Consider the following 15,005-nt stretch of genomic DNA (forward strand, 5'->3'; position numbering starts at 1 on the left):
TAATAAAGGAATTCCGTTTCTTATACGGAAAATTCAGAATATAGAAATCTTAAATATAAGTTTTAGTTGTCATTATAATTTTTTATATATTTATATTTTTATTTTGCCCGATATCGATAGTCCCCAAACTGACACCTGGCGATAGTTAAGGTATATTTGTGGGTTTCGTTTGGTTAGCACTTGGTGGCGAGCAGTTTCGAGCGAGAGATCAGTTGGACTTTCGCGACGGGGCGACGCGCATGTTTATAAAGTCGTTTCGCTGCGCGTGGGTAAATGTTTGCCTAACTCTCGGTTTCCATTCCGAGCCCACTCGTAAGTGCCATTGAATTATTCGTCTGGTCTGGCGCTTGAGAGCCCATATCATCGTAATCACCGTGGAATGTCGAGTCAATAGGGGAATCAGATGCAAATTTTATTGGGCAAATGGGTGGAACCAATCAATTATGTGTGTGTATAGGAAAACTTTGGTGTTTGTGTGCTTAAATACAGGCGAATCCGGACCATTATCAATTTCCCCACTTGTGTCGCAATCTCCGCGTCCGTTTTCCGACCACTGACCTACGATTCACCTGTCCCCAAAGTCGCAACAACTGTCTACTGTATAATCTACAGGGTATGCGTTAATTACGCGCATATGTCAAAAATGCTGAGCTGTTATTACAATTATTGCTGAAGTATTTTAGCTTTATTTTTGTTTGGAATCCCCCCAAGTGGCGCGTTTTGCTAAGTATTATTTTTGTGCCTTCCGCCAAGTGCTTGGCGCCGATTTCGTACCCCTCGTCCCGATCCCACGACACCATTATCTGGCGGCTAATTTTCCCCCGATAAGCCGGAATATAAATTGAAGTGCTCTTTATTTATGTCCGCAACACAGCGGTGAAATTGAGCCAAAAAAAAGGCCGGTACTTAATTTACGATTGCGTTGGGGAAGCGCGACCAGGGTCAGGGGGCCACGATTTCCCCACACAATGTCACAGTATTACTTCCCTAAGTCGAACTTAGTTTTAATATGTGAAAATTGTAATGGATATAATAATATATCACAACTTTTTTTAAATGTACCTTATATTATTGACTTTAAGTTAAGGAACTGGTATTCAATATTTTTAAGTTTGGTTTTCCTCGTGAAAAATATATTATTATTTATAATAAATACTATAAATAAGTCACTTGGTAATAATTTAACAACTTAATAATATTCATGATCCGTAGATTATGATCCCCTATATGTTCGCATACGGTTCAAAACACACAGTTTTTATTGCAGTTTCGAAATATGAATCATCCGAATCTTCTGCTAAAAAAGATTCGTATAATAAAGGCAGTAATTTCTCTACCAACTGAAAGTTCATTGGTCTAAACCAGAGACGTAATACTGTAGCTTACAAGTGTGTTTGTTTGGCATTGATGTAATTGCAAGTCTGCATAGTTAACCATTGTAATTGTGGTTTTGTTCACTTAGACCCTGGGTTAAGGTAATCTGTGGCAATGGACAGTGGGCCCTAAAGCTTGTTGAACTAAGACCTGGCAAACATTTACCTTTTTTTTTACCATAATAGCGGTGTAAGATCAAGCTTTTATGTCTTTTTTAGGAGTCTATAAAATAGTTTTATTGCTTAGAGTGACAAGTATTTTTGAGAGGGCTATATATTATTCATTAGATAAGTTATCAAAGGTTTTCTTGATAAAGTATAGTACCAAATGCAATTAAATAGGGGGAACAAATATTAAAGCAACACTTTATTTTTGGATTTTTAGTTTGCATTATTAACTATATATATGTTTTTAAAGATACAATGTTTTAGAAACTATAACAGTTTATTAAAATGTATCTAGTTGATATTAAAGCCCCAATTTTACTTATTACACTCTTTTGTAATTTATAATATAAAACTGGGTAACTTTGTAATTATCCTCGCCAATTTTCTTTGGGGGAAATCGTTAGTGTTGCAATTTTAATTGAATGTGAATGTGGATTTCGAATTAACTGCCTGTTGAAATAAGTAGACTAACTGGCGACAATGCTTTTATAGCTTTCATTTACTACCTGCGTACAATCACCTTAAAATTACTCCTCAAGTGCATAATGGGATTAACGTACGATTAAACTTGTTAATCCCATGGAAGAGGGTGAATAATTATAAGGGGGCCTTAAGTATTCAAGTGCCCAAAATCGGATGTTCCACTGTAAATGTTCACATGAATGATGCATGGACGGGCAAAAGTTTTGGACCTCCCAGCCGGACTTTGCCGCCGTTTGGTGCCACTCGTGTGATTCACAATTCACTATTCACGATGCTCATGTCGCAAGGCTTTTTCGGCCGCGCTCACTATCTTATCCGAAAAAGATTGAAATTTAATTAAAGTTATCTATTTCAATGCGATTCAGTACTGGCCAGGCCACTTCACGCTAATCCGGCTAACCGAGTGTCCGGCCCAGTCTTTGACAATCACCGCATGGGAGCAGAGGATATCCGGACAACGGACAACCCACTGGCCACGTAATCAATCATTTTATGGACTAATAGCCGACAGCCCCCCAGAAAAATGCACAAGGCCATTAAAAACAAATCCAGTAAGTGAGTAAGCGAAAATGGAAAATTCCACTAATGCGATTTCGAAAATTATTATTGATCAGGGTTGCTATGTGGGCTCAAGAACTCCAAGGCAGATCTGACGACGGCAAAGTTTATACTTTACTATGGGTAAGTTGTATATCTATAAACCCTATATAATGTTATACCGAATTTCAAGAGAATATATATAAATTTCCATGTGATCCAACGTTTTTTTTTCAAGAATTTACCTATTTTTTATCTTTTTCTTATAGGCCCACGGTAGCTGATAGCGATATCTATGACCTAACCGATTTCCAGAGTCTTTTGGAGGATGAGCACTTGGACTTGGGCAAGAATACAGTTCTCTATTTGCATGGCTACCTGGAGGATCCGGATGTGGAGAGCATTCACGTCATAGCCGAGGCCTATCTGGAGCGAAAGGATACCAACCTCATCGTCCTTGACTGGGGTGAACTCGCCGATGGCAACTACATGTTCGATGCCTTCCCCAACCTCAAGCAATTGGGCCCTGAGTTGGCCAAGGTCCTGCTACAAATGTTTGACCACGGCCTGGATATTGACAAGTTTCACATTGTGGGACATTCGATGGGTGGCCAATTGGCCGGACTACTGGGCCGCGAGATTATTAAGCGCACCAAGGGCGTTCGAAAGCTGAGAAGGTGAGAGGGTTTTCTCAGTTCCTGTAGATTGCTTTTAATTTTTAAACGGATTGTATTTAATAGCACCTGTTTTACTTTTTTTGTAATATTTCTTAAATAGTATTATTATTTTTCAATTTGCAAACCATTTGTTTAAACGAATGAATTTAAAGTACATTTGCTCAAATGGATAAACATATTAACTACAAATTCATTAGAAACTTATTTGTTCCAATGGATGAACAATGTTCATTGAACATATAAGTTTCACATTTTAAATAACAATAAAAAGCATGAACATACTAATTTTAAATTAAGTAGCAAAAATTAAATGTGAGTTTTTCTTAAATAGTGATTGTATTGATATTTTAATTAAGTCATAATGATTTCAAATTCTTTTTCAAATTGCTGCTTTAAGTTTATTTATAATCAGTGGAAACAGTGAAAACTTTTATTTTCAAGGTACAATGTACAATGTACAATGGAAATATTGTAAAATTAAAAAAAAAAAAACTCAAGGCATAAAATTAAAATTAAACATTTTTCCTTAAACTATATTTTATTTCAATTACCTAATATTAAAACCATTTTTTATTATAACCATTCTTATTATATTAATTACGAATCTTAAAATATTTTTCAGAATTTCCGCCCTGGATCCTGCATTTCCACTGTTCTATCCGGGTGCCCATCTCTCTGCCAGCGATGCGGAGTTCGTGGACGTGATACACACGGATGCCTGGCTATATGGAGCTCCGACGAGCACTGGCACGGCGGACTTCTGGCCCAACGGTGGCACCAGCCTGCAGCCGGGCTGTCCCAAGCGGAACTACAAGATGCTCAGCGACAACGACCTGTCCAGCCATCGACGAAGCTGGTGGTTTTGGGCCGAGAGTGTCTCGGATCGGTATCCCATTGGATTCGATGCTGTGCCCGCAAAGAAATGGTCGGACTTTAAGCAAAACAAAACTTCAGAGACATGCCCGCCGGTGGTGATGGGTCACCATTGCCCCAGGACGTAAGTACCAACTGATCTAACCCCCAAGACCTTGAATAGAAATCGAAAGTAATTATTTGAAATTGTAATTTGCAGAATACATGGCGACTTTTACTTACAAACCAACGGACAAACACCTTTCGCTCGAGGCAAAGAGGGCGCCGTGTACGTTGACCCCAAGGAGCTGCTAGGAAATACCCACAGTAACACCTGCGATTGCCCTCCGCCACATTCGAATTAATTAGTCCATTAACAATTGCACTGTGTACATTTCAAATGTAGCTAAATTAATGTTGTTTTCCTTTCTATTCGCTTTACTTAACACATGCTTTACTTAAATTTTGTTGGTAACCAAAATATATTATCGAAATAGATGTATGCATTTTTAGAGGAAGAGGAATATTGGTTGTTTTTTACTAATTTCTAAATTTTACTATATAGGATCAATAGTGCTCTATAACGCGTTAGATTTCTTTCCAAAACTTAAAAAATGTTTGAGATTTTTAAAGTAATTTCCGATAAGTTTTAAGACAAATTATGATATTTTTACTTTAAAAGATCATTAATAATAACAGTAATACTTCAACAAAAAAAATAGGTTTGTAAGATTTGAATTCAAAATTACAAAAAACCGTTAATCATCCAGAGCGCTTTTCCAAATCTGTTTATTGGTTCCGGTCTAACGATACATTCCGGAACCAGTTCCTTAGCTCGATATCGATAACTCACTTATCGAGCAGTCTGCCATTACTAGCAGAGCCTTGCGTCAAAAAAAAGATTCAATTGACAACAAATCACAACTAAATCAAAATGAAGATAAAACTAATAGATCCCGTGGTGCGCAGCTTCAAGGTGGCCAAGATCTTCCGGGAGAACACGGACAAGATCAACGCCATTGACTTTGCGCCCAACGGGGAGCACCTGATCTCGTGCAGCGAGGACGACCAGATCGTGATTTATGATTGCGAAAAGGGGACGCAGTCGCGCACTGTGAACTCCAAGAAGTACGGCGTGGATCTGATCCACTTCACACATGCCAACAACACGGCCATCCACAGCTCCACCAAGGTGGACGACACTATCCGGTATTTGAGCCTGCATGACAACAAGTATCTGCGCTATTTTCCCGGCCACACCAAGAAGGTCATCTCGCTGTGCATCTCGCCGGTGGAGGACACCTTCCTCTCTGGCTCCCTGGACAAGACACTCCGTCTGTGGGACCTGCGCTCGCCCAACTGCCAGGGACTGATGCATCTCTCCGGGCGACCCATCGCCGCCTACGATCCGGAGGGTCTGATCTTCGCCGCCGGCGTTAATTCAGAGAGCATCAAGCTGTACGATCTGCGCTCCTTCGACAAGGGTCCCTTCGTCACCTTCAAGCTCAACCAGGAGAAGGAGTGCGACTGGACGGGCCTGAAATTCTCGCGGGACGGCAAAACCATACTGATCAGCACAAATGGTTCGGTCATCCGACTGGTCGATGCCTTCCACGGCACTCCGCTGCAAACGTTCACCGGCTATCCAAACAACAAGGGCATCGCCATCGAGGCGAGCTTCAGCCCGGACTCGCAGTTCATCTTCTCGGGCAGCACCGATGGACGTGTGCACATCTGGAACGCGGATACGGGCAACAAGGTATCTGTGCTCAATGGGGATCATCCGGGGCCGGTGCAATGCGTTCAGTTCAATCCCAAGTACATGATGTTGGCCTCTGCATGCACCAACATGGCTTTCTGGCTTCCCACATCCGAGGAGGGATTGTAGTCTAATGTTTCCCGCTTGCTTAGCTCATAAGGTTAAAGTTTAATTTATAAATAACAATCCGAAAACAACTTAAACAGTGGCCTTTAACTGGAGTCCCTGGCCAGGTCTTTGTGGCGGTCGTATCCCTTGCGTATGCTGTTCAGCAGTTGTCCCAGATTGTGACCCATCTTGGCACTGATGCCAAGCACGGGGTTCTGTAGCCTCCGCTGCAGCTCTTCAAAGTTGATTTGGCCCTCCTCCACGTCCAGTTTGTTGGCCACCACCAATTGCGGGCGACTCGCCAGGCGTCCTCCAAACTGGCGCAGCTCATGCATGAGCTGCTCATAGTGGGTCCAGGGCTCCGGCGCACTGGCGTCCAGCACGAACAGCAGCAGTGTGCAGCGCTCGGCGTGCTTGAGGAACTGTATGCCCAAGCCCTTGTTGAGATGGGCATCGGGCACGAGTCCGGGCAGGTCGGCGATGGTGAGCTGGACGTGGTCATCGTACTGCACGGTGCCCAAGTGAGGACGCAGCGTGGTAAAGGCATAGGGAGCCACCTTCGGTTTGGCCCGAGTGAGGGCATTCAGCAAGGTGCTTTTGCCCGCATTTGGATAGCCAATCAGGCCCACATCCGCCATGCTGCGCAGCTCCAGGGTGTACGAGAGATCCTCGCCACTGGGCCCGTATTCGCAGACTTTAGGACTCGTCTCCTTGTCCGTGGTGAAGAAGCGGTTGCCCTTGCCGCCGGCTCCGCCTCGAGCGGCCACAAACATAAGGTCAGCCTGCCCCAGATCACCGACAATGAGACCCTGGGCATTCCTGATGACGGTGCCGATGGGCACCTTGATCACCGAGTGCTTGGCGTTCTTGCCATGGCATTCCTTGGAGCTCCCTCTCTCTCCTTCCTCCGCCTTTAGGATACTGTCCACGTGGTTGAAGTTGCGCACATCGTTGGAGGCCTGGAACACCACATGGCCGCCGTGGCCACCGTCTCCGCCATCTGGACCGGCTCGCTCATTGCACCATAGCTGCAGGAAGGACACGCAACCATCGCCGCCTTTCCCGCCGATGGCACGGATCCTCTTGGCATCGGAAAAGTACTGCGCCTGGTTGGGGGACACCAAAAATTGGCTTAGGTTATGTAAATTCGATTGGAAACCTAGGATCTTACCTCCTTTCGGTTAGATTTCGCCTTCTTTGGTCGCAGGGCAGTGGCCACCTGGCAGTAGTTGGCTATGAGCCCGCATGGATGAACTTTTCGGGATATATCCAAGGAAATCCGCGCCACAAAATATCTGCCGGTAGAAAACAACATTTTTAAAGCGCTAGAGGGCATGGGCGTAGGCAGAGAAACAGCAGTGCAAGAGGGGCGCGTAGGTAAAAGTAAGACATTTTCTTTGCCTTATATCTAGACCAGTTAAGGGTATGATTTTCAATAGCTGATGACTTAAAATTTCCCAAGCCCTAACTCAAAAAAAGGGAATACATTAATGTTTTTAGGGGGCTTCAAAAACCGAGCTACGCCCCTGGCAAACCAACCTGCTGATACAGAAACCTATCGAAAGGACTATCGGAAATCGAACCAGCTGGAAAGTATTCAATGTTTTTGTTCTCTGTAGGAAGAAGGAGCTTGAGCTTTGCCCAGTCAAGAAGGATGTCTATCAAAGGAGCTCTAATTGATCTCAGTGGCACCTTGCATGTGGAGGATGAACCCACTCCAAATGCAGTTGAGGCTTTGAAAAGGTGCGACTGTTAGATTACAAGAAAATACAAAATATTCTTGAGGAAAAAATTTGTTATTGTGCAGATTGCGAGAATCTGGTGTAGCAGTCAAGTTCGTTACAAATACCACGAAGGACTCCAAGGCCACTCTACACGAACGGCTCTGCAAGATTGGTTTCCAGGTGGACCCCTCTGAGATCTATAGCTCCTTGAGCGCCGCAGTCGATTTTGTGGAGAACGAGAGACTGAATCCTTACTACATCCTGTCCGAGGATGCGCGCCAGGACTTTCCGCCGGAGGATACCAAGCGCTACCAGGATTCAGTTTTGATTGGTCTAGCTCCCAAGTTCTTCAACTATGACAAGCTGAACGAGGCTTTCAAGTGGGCATCGTTATAAGGACATATAATCCTATCTTAACTTTATGATAATCTTCCCAATAGTGTTCTGCTGGAGAATAAGAATCACAAACTGGTGGCCGTGCACCAGGGTAAATACTACAAACGGGCCGAAGGTCTGGCCTTGGGTCCTGGATGCTTTGTCAAGGGTCTGGAGTTTGCCACAGGACGAACGGCCAAAGTGATTGGCAAACCGAATCCGTACTTCTTCGAAGGAGCTCTGGCCGGGCGGGATCCCGCCTCCTGCGTCATGATAGGAGATGTAAGTGAAAATTTTGAATCACTTGCGGCCTCTTCTAATTTCTGTTTGATTTCCAGGACGCCAATGATGACATTGTGGGCGCCATGAGCGTGGGCATGCAGGGCATTCTTGTCAAGACTGGCAAATATCTGCCAGATGTCAAGCCATCGCCTCCACCAACCGCTTTGGTTGAAAACTTTGCCGAGGCAGTCGATTGGATAATAAAGAAAAACAAATCTTAGGCTTAATATGTTCTTTAAAAACTATGTGTGTCATATTCAAACCAATAGTTATTGACAAATTCTACATTTAATGTATTACTCAATAAGGCTTAACTATTATCATTAGAGTTTGAAAAGTAAATAAATGTGCAAAAACAGTTCAAACTGTGGCTTTTCCTATTCAAATTCCTAAAAAATACCTTTACTCCAACTCAAACACAAGTGATTCTTTAATTTAATGTATAAATGCCTTTATTTTATAAATAGCCGTAAAAATTCATCTGAAATGCTGTTTGTAACAGATCTACGGATTAGAATTAAGCATAATTGTGTATCAAAATTGTGAGTAATTTAAGGTGTTGCTGCTTGTTAGTTCTTGTTGCATTTAAGACAATTTCGACTGGGCAAACTTGCTGGCCAACTCCAGAATTTCGTCCACCCTTTCGTAGTTTGTGCCCGAGGCCTGGGCGGACTCCGGTTTGCCACCTCCCTTACCACCCAGCGTGGCGGAGACGTGCTGCACCCACTCGTTCGCCTTCAGGCCCTTCTCCACGGCACTCTTGGGCACCGAGCTCAGGCAGAAGATCTTCTTGGAGTCGGCATCCACCGATAAGAACATGGCAGCGGCGTCGGGCAGCTGGCTGCGCACCTGCTTAAGAGCGGCATCCAGTGCCTTGGTGTTATTGAAGGCTTCCAGCTGCTCCACCAGCACGGTGGCCTGGGGATTGGACTCGCACAGCGCCTTGGCGCGCTCCACCACGGTCACCGAGACGGCGGCACGCAGGGCACGTTCCTTATCATCCAAAGTCTTCTTCAGACCCTTCAGCAGGTTGCGCATCTCATCCTTCTTCACGTACGGAATTGTGGCATGCGAAATCTGTTCGGTCAGCTCAACAATCTCCTTGACATGCGACTTGGAGTCCTTGCCAGATTGATCGGCATCGATGGTGGCCTTAAGCCGGACTATTTCCTGTTCAAAAGCCTCCGACTTTTTCAGTGCCTTCAGAGCTTCGGGTCCTGTGAGAGCCACAATGCGTCGGATACCCTTGGCAATGGCCTCTTCGCTGCTGATGACGAAGTCCATGATGTGGCCCGATCGCCTGAGATGGGTGCCACCGCAGAACTCCACGGAGGTTTGTTCGCCGGCCTCCGAATCGGGATTCTGCTCCAGTTCGTCGACGGACACGCCGAAGGAGATTACCCTCACGGGATCTGGGTAAACTTCGTCGAAGACAGAGCGCAGGCCTCGGATCTTCTTGGCCAGCGCCAGTTTCGACTCCTTGGCATAGATGGGCACATTCTTGTACACCATCTCCTTGGTCAGCTGCTCCGTCTTGGACACCTGCTCGATGGTCATGGCTGCCTTGCTGTTAAAATCGAAGCGCAGCTTCTCTGGCACCACCAGGGAGCCCTTCTGCTCGGTGTCCTTACCCAAAACTTGCAGCAGGCAATGATTAAGTGCGTGGGTGGCCGAGTGGTTCTTCGAGGTCAGCCAGCGGCGCTCCACATCGATGTGCAGTTCCAACTCATCGCCCACCTTCAGGGTGCCCTCGACAACGCCGATGTGAAGAATGTAGCCTCCGCGGTTGTACACACGGTCTACCAGGAATTCGTTTGCCTCGTCGTTTACCTTGACCAGAGCACCTTGATCATAGATCTGACCACCGCTCTCAGCATAGAAGTTAGTCTTGTCCAGGACAATGCCTGCCTTCTGTCCGCTGCTGATTTCGTTCACAAACTGGTTTTCGAAACGCAGGGCGACGATCTTGCTGTTGCACACACCGTAGTTGTAGGCAGAGTCACGTTCCTCCGACACAGCCTCGTACTTGTACTTGAAGGTGTCGTTGGTTGGTGGCACACCCTTCTCCTGCAACTCGGAAATGGCATGCACATCCAGATTGATCTCCTCGATCTTGCTGGCTCCCTTGCCCTGCGATAGCACGTAGGAATTCTGCTTGGCAGCCTCGTAGCCATCCATATCGATTTTCAGGGATTTCTCCTCCGCCATCAGCTGGGTAAGATCAACTGGGAAACCGTAGGTATCGTACAGCCGCCAGGCAACATCGCCGGGAATGGTAGTCTGGTTACCCAGCTTCTCGATGGTGCGGTTCAGCAGGTTGCGCCCGCGCGTTAGGGTCTTAAGGAACTGCAACTCCTCCTCGTTGATGATGTCAATAATGTGTTGCGGATCCTTCTTTACCTCCGGGAAGGCATCGCCAAGCAGGTCCACCACTGTGTTTACCAGGGTGGCAAAGAAACCGGGCTTGGCATTCAGCTTCTCCGTGGCGTAGCTATGGAGGAAAAACAAAAGGGATTTGTTGAGATTTTAATTACTTTATCCTATTCCAAATAATCTTACCGCACAGCGCGTCGGAGGATGCGTCGCAGGACATAACCACGACCGGTGTTATCCGGAGTGCCGCCATCAGCCAGGGCAATGGTGATCGTGCGGGCGTGATCGGCGAGCACGCGGTAGGCCATGTCAATGCCGTCCACATCGTCGGCGCCCACACGTCCCTGGTAGGCTGGGGCACCAGTGCCCGCCTGGATGGCCTCGAAGAGGGGCACAAACAGATCGGTGTCGTAGTTGGAACGCTTGTTCTGAATGACGGACACCAGCCGCTCAAAGCCCATGCCGCAGTCGATGTGCTTCCTGGGCAGTTGCTTTAGGCTGCCATCGGACTCGCGATTGTACTGGATGAAGACGAGATTCCAGATCTCCAAGACATCGGGATCATCCATGTTGACCAGCTCCGGGACGCTGCGTCCGCCGATGCGGTCAAAGTGCAGCTCGGAGCAAGGTCCGCAGGGTCCGGTCTCGCCCATCTCCCAGAAGTTGTCCTTCATGCTGCCCGGCAGGATGTGCTCCGGCTTCAGCCCCAGGTCCAGCCACAGCTGCTTGCACTCCAAGTCGGGCTCCAGGCCGCTGGCCTCATCTCCGCCAAAGTACGTCACATACAGACGATCCTTGGGAAGGTTAAGACGCTGGGTGAGGAACACCCAGGCCCAGGAGCAGATCTCCTTCTTGAAGTAGTCGCCAAAGGACCAGTTGCCCAGCATCTCGAAGAAGGTGTGATGGTAGACATCCTTGCCCACATCGTCCAGATCGTTGTGCTTGCCGCCGGCACGGATGCACTTCTGCGTGTTGGCCACGCGCACCCACTTGGACATCTCGCTGTTGGGATCGGCGGTGCCCAGAAAGATGGGCTTGAACTGGTTCATGCCGGCGTTGGCGAACAGCAGCGTGGGATCGTCCAGCGGAATCGTGCTGGACGAGTGGACGTAGATGTGCTTCTGCTCCTTGAAGAAGCCCAGATAGGCATCGCGCACCTCCTTGGCGGTGAGGAACTTCATTTCGCTGGTTCTGCAATGGACAATGGAAGGATGTTGGTTGTAATCGGCCTAAAACGTTGCCACGCGACAATTGGGGCTCCCTAACCCCTCAAAATGGCCCACAAATCGGAATCGAAGCAGTGAAAGTGCACACTGCACACTATGTGACAGAGTTACACAATTATGTGGCAAATTAAGTCAGAAAAGCGTCGGTTTGTTTATTTTCTTTGTTGTGAGTTAAGTCGCACTGCCGCTCAAGCAAAACAAACTATGTATTACTCACGTTTTAAACAGTAAATGCAAATGCAAACAATTTCGTCAGCCGACTGCAGCAACGTGTGGGATTCGCACCTTCCGATAGGCAATGCGGCAAACTTTGAGGGTTATCGATAAGCTCAGGGATGGTCAAAGTAGCCGTTTTATTTTTGAGTGGATTGGCGCAAATGTTAATATTAAGACATGTTTTTAGAGTATTTTTCAAAACGAAAGGTACCTAATTACCAATATTATTATAAAATATGTAGTTATTAAGTCAAATCACATTTTTAAGCATTATTTAATATAATGATTCGTATATAATGCATTTACACTGGAGGCTCAAATAAAATCTTTGCTGGCGTGGAACCCACTCGAATTATGGGCCACCCCAATAATACCCGTTTCCCAACACTAAACATACTTTTCATCCCTGGCATTTCCGATTACTTGACTTTTGAATTTAAAAAAAAATTAAGTTTTGAATTTTAAGATTACATTCATATACACAATAATTAAATGCCCTACAACACAGCATACGTAAATAATATTTATTCCTTAAATCTTTGTTTAAAGATGAGTTTATATTTAATTTTTGAAATGTTTAAGATTAATTTTCGGTTTTTTCACTTGAATATTTTAATATATGGTAATTAAAAAAAACATTAAAGCATACTCTTGTATTCCCAGAACAGAACAATTTTATTATTTTGGTTTCTCAGTATAAGTCAGTTCCAAGAAAACTTTGGCGCGTAATTTGCAATGACACCTACATATAAAAGCACGGAACTGTCTCCCAATAATTCAGTTGCTTTCTCAACCTAAACACAAAACCACTTAAAAATGTTCAAATTGGCAGTAATTTCGTGCATATTTTTAATCGTTGGGTGCCCTTATGAATCTATGGCAGAGTCACCGATAAAAAACAGTCCCGAAAGCCAATTGGAAGATCTAGAGACCCGCAGTAACGATCTCTATTACCAGACGATGCAGCCATTTAGGGATTATATCCAGGCCAACCAAAATCTTTGGAGTACTTGTAAGGAATTCATAGGAACCGGCTCTCAGGCGGAAGTGAACCAGATGGAACTCCAAATGGATGCCATGGAGAAATCATTCTCGAATGTTCAGACTAGTTTTTTGAGTTGTATAAAGCTTATCACATCCGACCTTGAGGAGAGGCTGGCTAGGACTGTAGGTCAATCAGCCGTGCGAAATCAACTTAACAATTTGCAAATCCAGCAATAAACCTTACAAGATGATATATTCAAGATATATGCTCCGCAACGATTCGAGAAGATCGGATCTAAGTTCTTCTATATCGAACATATAAATAAGCTAAATTGGACCGCTGCAGCTAGCATGTGTCTTGAGATGGGCGGACAACTAGCGGAGATTAATGACGTACATGAATGGAATGCCCTCAATGAAAGGATCTTTGACATCTCCCCTTACTGGCTGGGAAAACCAGCTCCTTTCCTGAAATGGGGAGCGGGTGAACCCGAGGGTATTGCAAGCTGCGTTGCATTTTATAATTCAAAAATGTGGGATGACCAGTGTAGATATCTTCATAATTACATTTGTCAGGCAAATGTTTAAAATTTAAAATAAATAAAAGAAATTGACTTTTCGGATCATATAAAGCACTATTTCACAGTTTAACTATAAAGAAAAATACAATAAACAATGATGTGCAATAATATTGTACTGAATTCCTGTCCCAGAAGGTATAACATAAGTATTTCGATCCACTCATTTATAGGCATAAAAAAGGTTTCTTTGGCCCGCAAAACAAATATCTTTAGCTACAAATTGCATTTAGGTTAAACTCCAAAATGCGCCTCTATTTCAGCTATTTAACAAGGGTATAACAATCAAAAGTCGATTCGCTGCGGCAGGTGCTCCTCCTCCAGCTGGTGCTCGATCTCCCTCATGCGCAGCATTAGCAAAAAATTCTGCTTATCCTCCTGACCGGTCAGGAACATGGTGAGCAGGGCCTGCAGGCAGATGATGGTGCCCAGGGCCGGAACAATGGGGCGGGTGATCTTGCGCCACAATTGGAACACCTCCCGCGGACTCTCCGTGATCGAGGGCATGCGGTACGTGTAGCAGCGGGTGGCGAACATAAATGCGGCAAATGGGGCAAGGATCGTGGGATACACAATGCCCAGACTCGTCTGGAACGCGGCGGACCGCACTTGGATGCACACCGGGCACTCTCCCAAGGGATTCAGCAGAATGGGTCGTTGGATGAAGAACTTGTGCGTCAGCATGGTGAATATGGCGGGAACGGCTACAATGGGCAGGTAACTGGACAACCGACCATGTCCTCCCAGTCGCAGCTTGGTGCGATAGTGATTATTGATGTATGCACCCGTGCCCGCAGCCAGGGCACTCAGAATTCCAGGAGTATATCGCAGCGACCATCTAAAAGAAATTGTTTTGGTTTAGTTGTTAGATAAGCGGACTTGGACCACTCTTGCACTCACACATCGCCGACTTTGTCCCAAGCGGTTATGATCTTCCACTGGTATTTCAGGGCCTGATTCTCTGTGATCACAACTGCATCCTTGGGCAGTTCATCGGGCTTGGCGCGGGATAATGCCATTTTTTTCTGGATGAATCAAAATATTTTGTTCGAGCCCCAGCCCCCAACAACAAAAGGCTGCAGGTGGTGCAGTGTTGTAAAACGCAGGAACCGGCTGTTTACAGTAGATATTGAATAAAGGAAACTTAGGAGAAGAAAACATAACATTTAAAATGAATATATAAAAGTCTTATAAAATAAAACTTTAAGCATAAATAAAATTGCCATTTCTTGGGTATTTTGTGTAACAACATTTTTACAATCAAATATATAAAGCATCTTCCTTCCATAG

General features: G+C 45.2%; 6 protein-coding genes across 6 annotated transcripts; 3 read left to right on the plus strand and 3 right to left on the minus strand.

Moving 5' to 3' along the window:
• The first annotated feature begins 178 nt into the window (after positions 1 to 178).
• On the plus strand, positions 179 to 4,608 carry LOC119548448 (inactive pancreatic lipase-related protein 1). The gene is made up of 6 exons (XM_037855711.1): positions 179 to 312; positions 2,390 to 2,575; positions 2,639 to 2,705; positions 2,831 to 3,238; positions 3,861 to 4,235; positions 4,311 to 4,608. Exons 2-6 carry the CDS (start codon positions 2,548 to 2,550, stop codon positions 4,453 to 4,455), a joined length of 1,023 nt encoding a protein of 340 aa, XP_037711639.1. The 5' UTR covers positions 179 to 312; positions 2,390 to 2,547; the 3' UTR covers positions 4,456 to 4,608.
• Positions 4,609 to 4,954: 346 nt separating this feature from the next.
• On the plus strand, positions 4,955 to 6,052 carry LOC119548193 (WD repeat-containing protein 82). Its single transcript, XM_037855320.1, has one exon. The coding sequence runs from the start codon at positions 5,025 to 5,027 to the stop codon at positions 5,976 to 5,978; it is 954 nt and encodes a 317-aa protein (XP_037711248.1). The 5' UTR covers positions 4,955 to 5,024; the 3' UTR covers positions 5,979 to 6,052.
• On the minus strand, positions 5,998 to 7,390 carry LOC119548192 (mitochondrial ribosome-associated GTPase 2). The gene is made up of 2 exons (XM_037855319.1): positions 7,129 to 7,390; positions 5,998 to 7,063 (listed from the first exon to the last, which is right to left on the minus strand). Exons 1-2 carry the CDS (start codon positions 7,291 to 7,293, stop codon positions 6,062 to 6,064), a joined length of 1,167 nt encoding a protein of 388 aa, XP_037711247.1. The 5' UTR covers positions 7,294 to 7,390; the 3' UTR covers positions 5,998 to 6,061.
• A 155-nt stretch (positions 7,391 to 7,545) lies between these two features.
• On the plus strand, positions 7,546 to 8,703 carry LOC119548861 (haloacid dehalogenase-like hydrolase domain-containing protein 2). The gene is made up of 4 exons (XM_037856488.1): positions 7,546 to 7,700; positions 7,765 to 8,061; positions 8,122 to 8,338; positions 8,395 to 8,703. Exons 1-4 carry the CDS (start codon positions 7,558 to 7,560, stop codon positions 8,557 to 8,559), a joined length of 822 nt encoding a protein of 273 aa, XP_037712416.1. The 5' UTR covers positions 7,546 to 7,557; the 3' UTR covers positions 8,560 to 8,703.
• A 61-nt stretch (positions 8,704 to 8,764) lies between these two features.
• Positions 8,765 to 12,246, minus strand: LOC119548860 (alanine--tRNA ligase, cytoplasmic). Its single transcript, XM_037856486.1, has 3 exons — positions 12,155 to 12,246; positions 10,898 to 11,902; positions 8,765 to 10,829 (listed from the first exon to the last, which is right to left on the minus strand). Exons 2-3 carry the CDS (start codon positions 11,890 to 11,892, stop codon positions 8,924 to 8,926), a joined length of 2,901 nt encoding a protein of 966 aa, XP_037712414.1. The 5' UTR covers positions 11,893 to 11,902; positions 12,155 to 12,246; the 3' UTR covers positions 8,765 to 8,923.
• A 1,680-nt stretch (positions 12,247 to 13,926) lies between these two features.
• On the minus strand, positions 13,927 to 14,798 carry LOC119546954. Its single transcript, XM_037853595.1, has 2 exons — positions 14,616 to 14,798; positions 13,927 to 14,553 (listed from the first exon to the last, which is right to left on the minus strand). The coding sequence occupies exons 1-2, from the start codon at positions 14,732 to 14,734 to the stop codon at positions 14,001 to 14,003; spliced, it is 672 nt and encodes a 223-aa protein (XP_037709523.1). The 5' UTR covers positions 14,735 to 14,798; the 3' UTR covers positions 13,927 to 14,000.
• Between the last annotated feature and the right edge of the window lie 207 nt (positions 14,799 to 15,005).

The sequence above is a fragment of the Drosophila subpulchrella genome, chromosome 2L (assembly GCF_014743375.2).
Source record: "Drosophila subpulchrella strain 33 F10 #4 breed RU33 chromosome 2L, RU_Dsub_v1.1 Primary Assembly, whole genome shotgun sequence".
In the NCBI taxonomy this organism is placed as follows: Eukaryota; Metazoa; Arthropoda; class Insecta; order Diptera; family Drosophilidae; genus Drosophila; species Drosophila subpulchrella.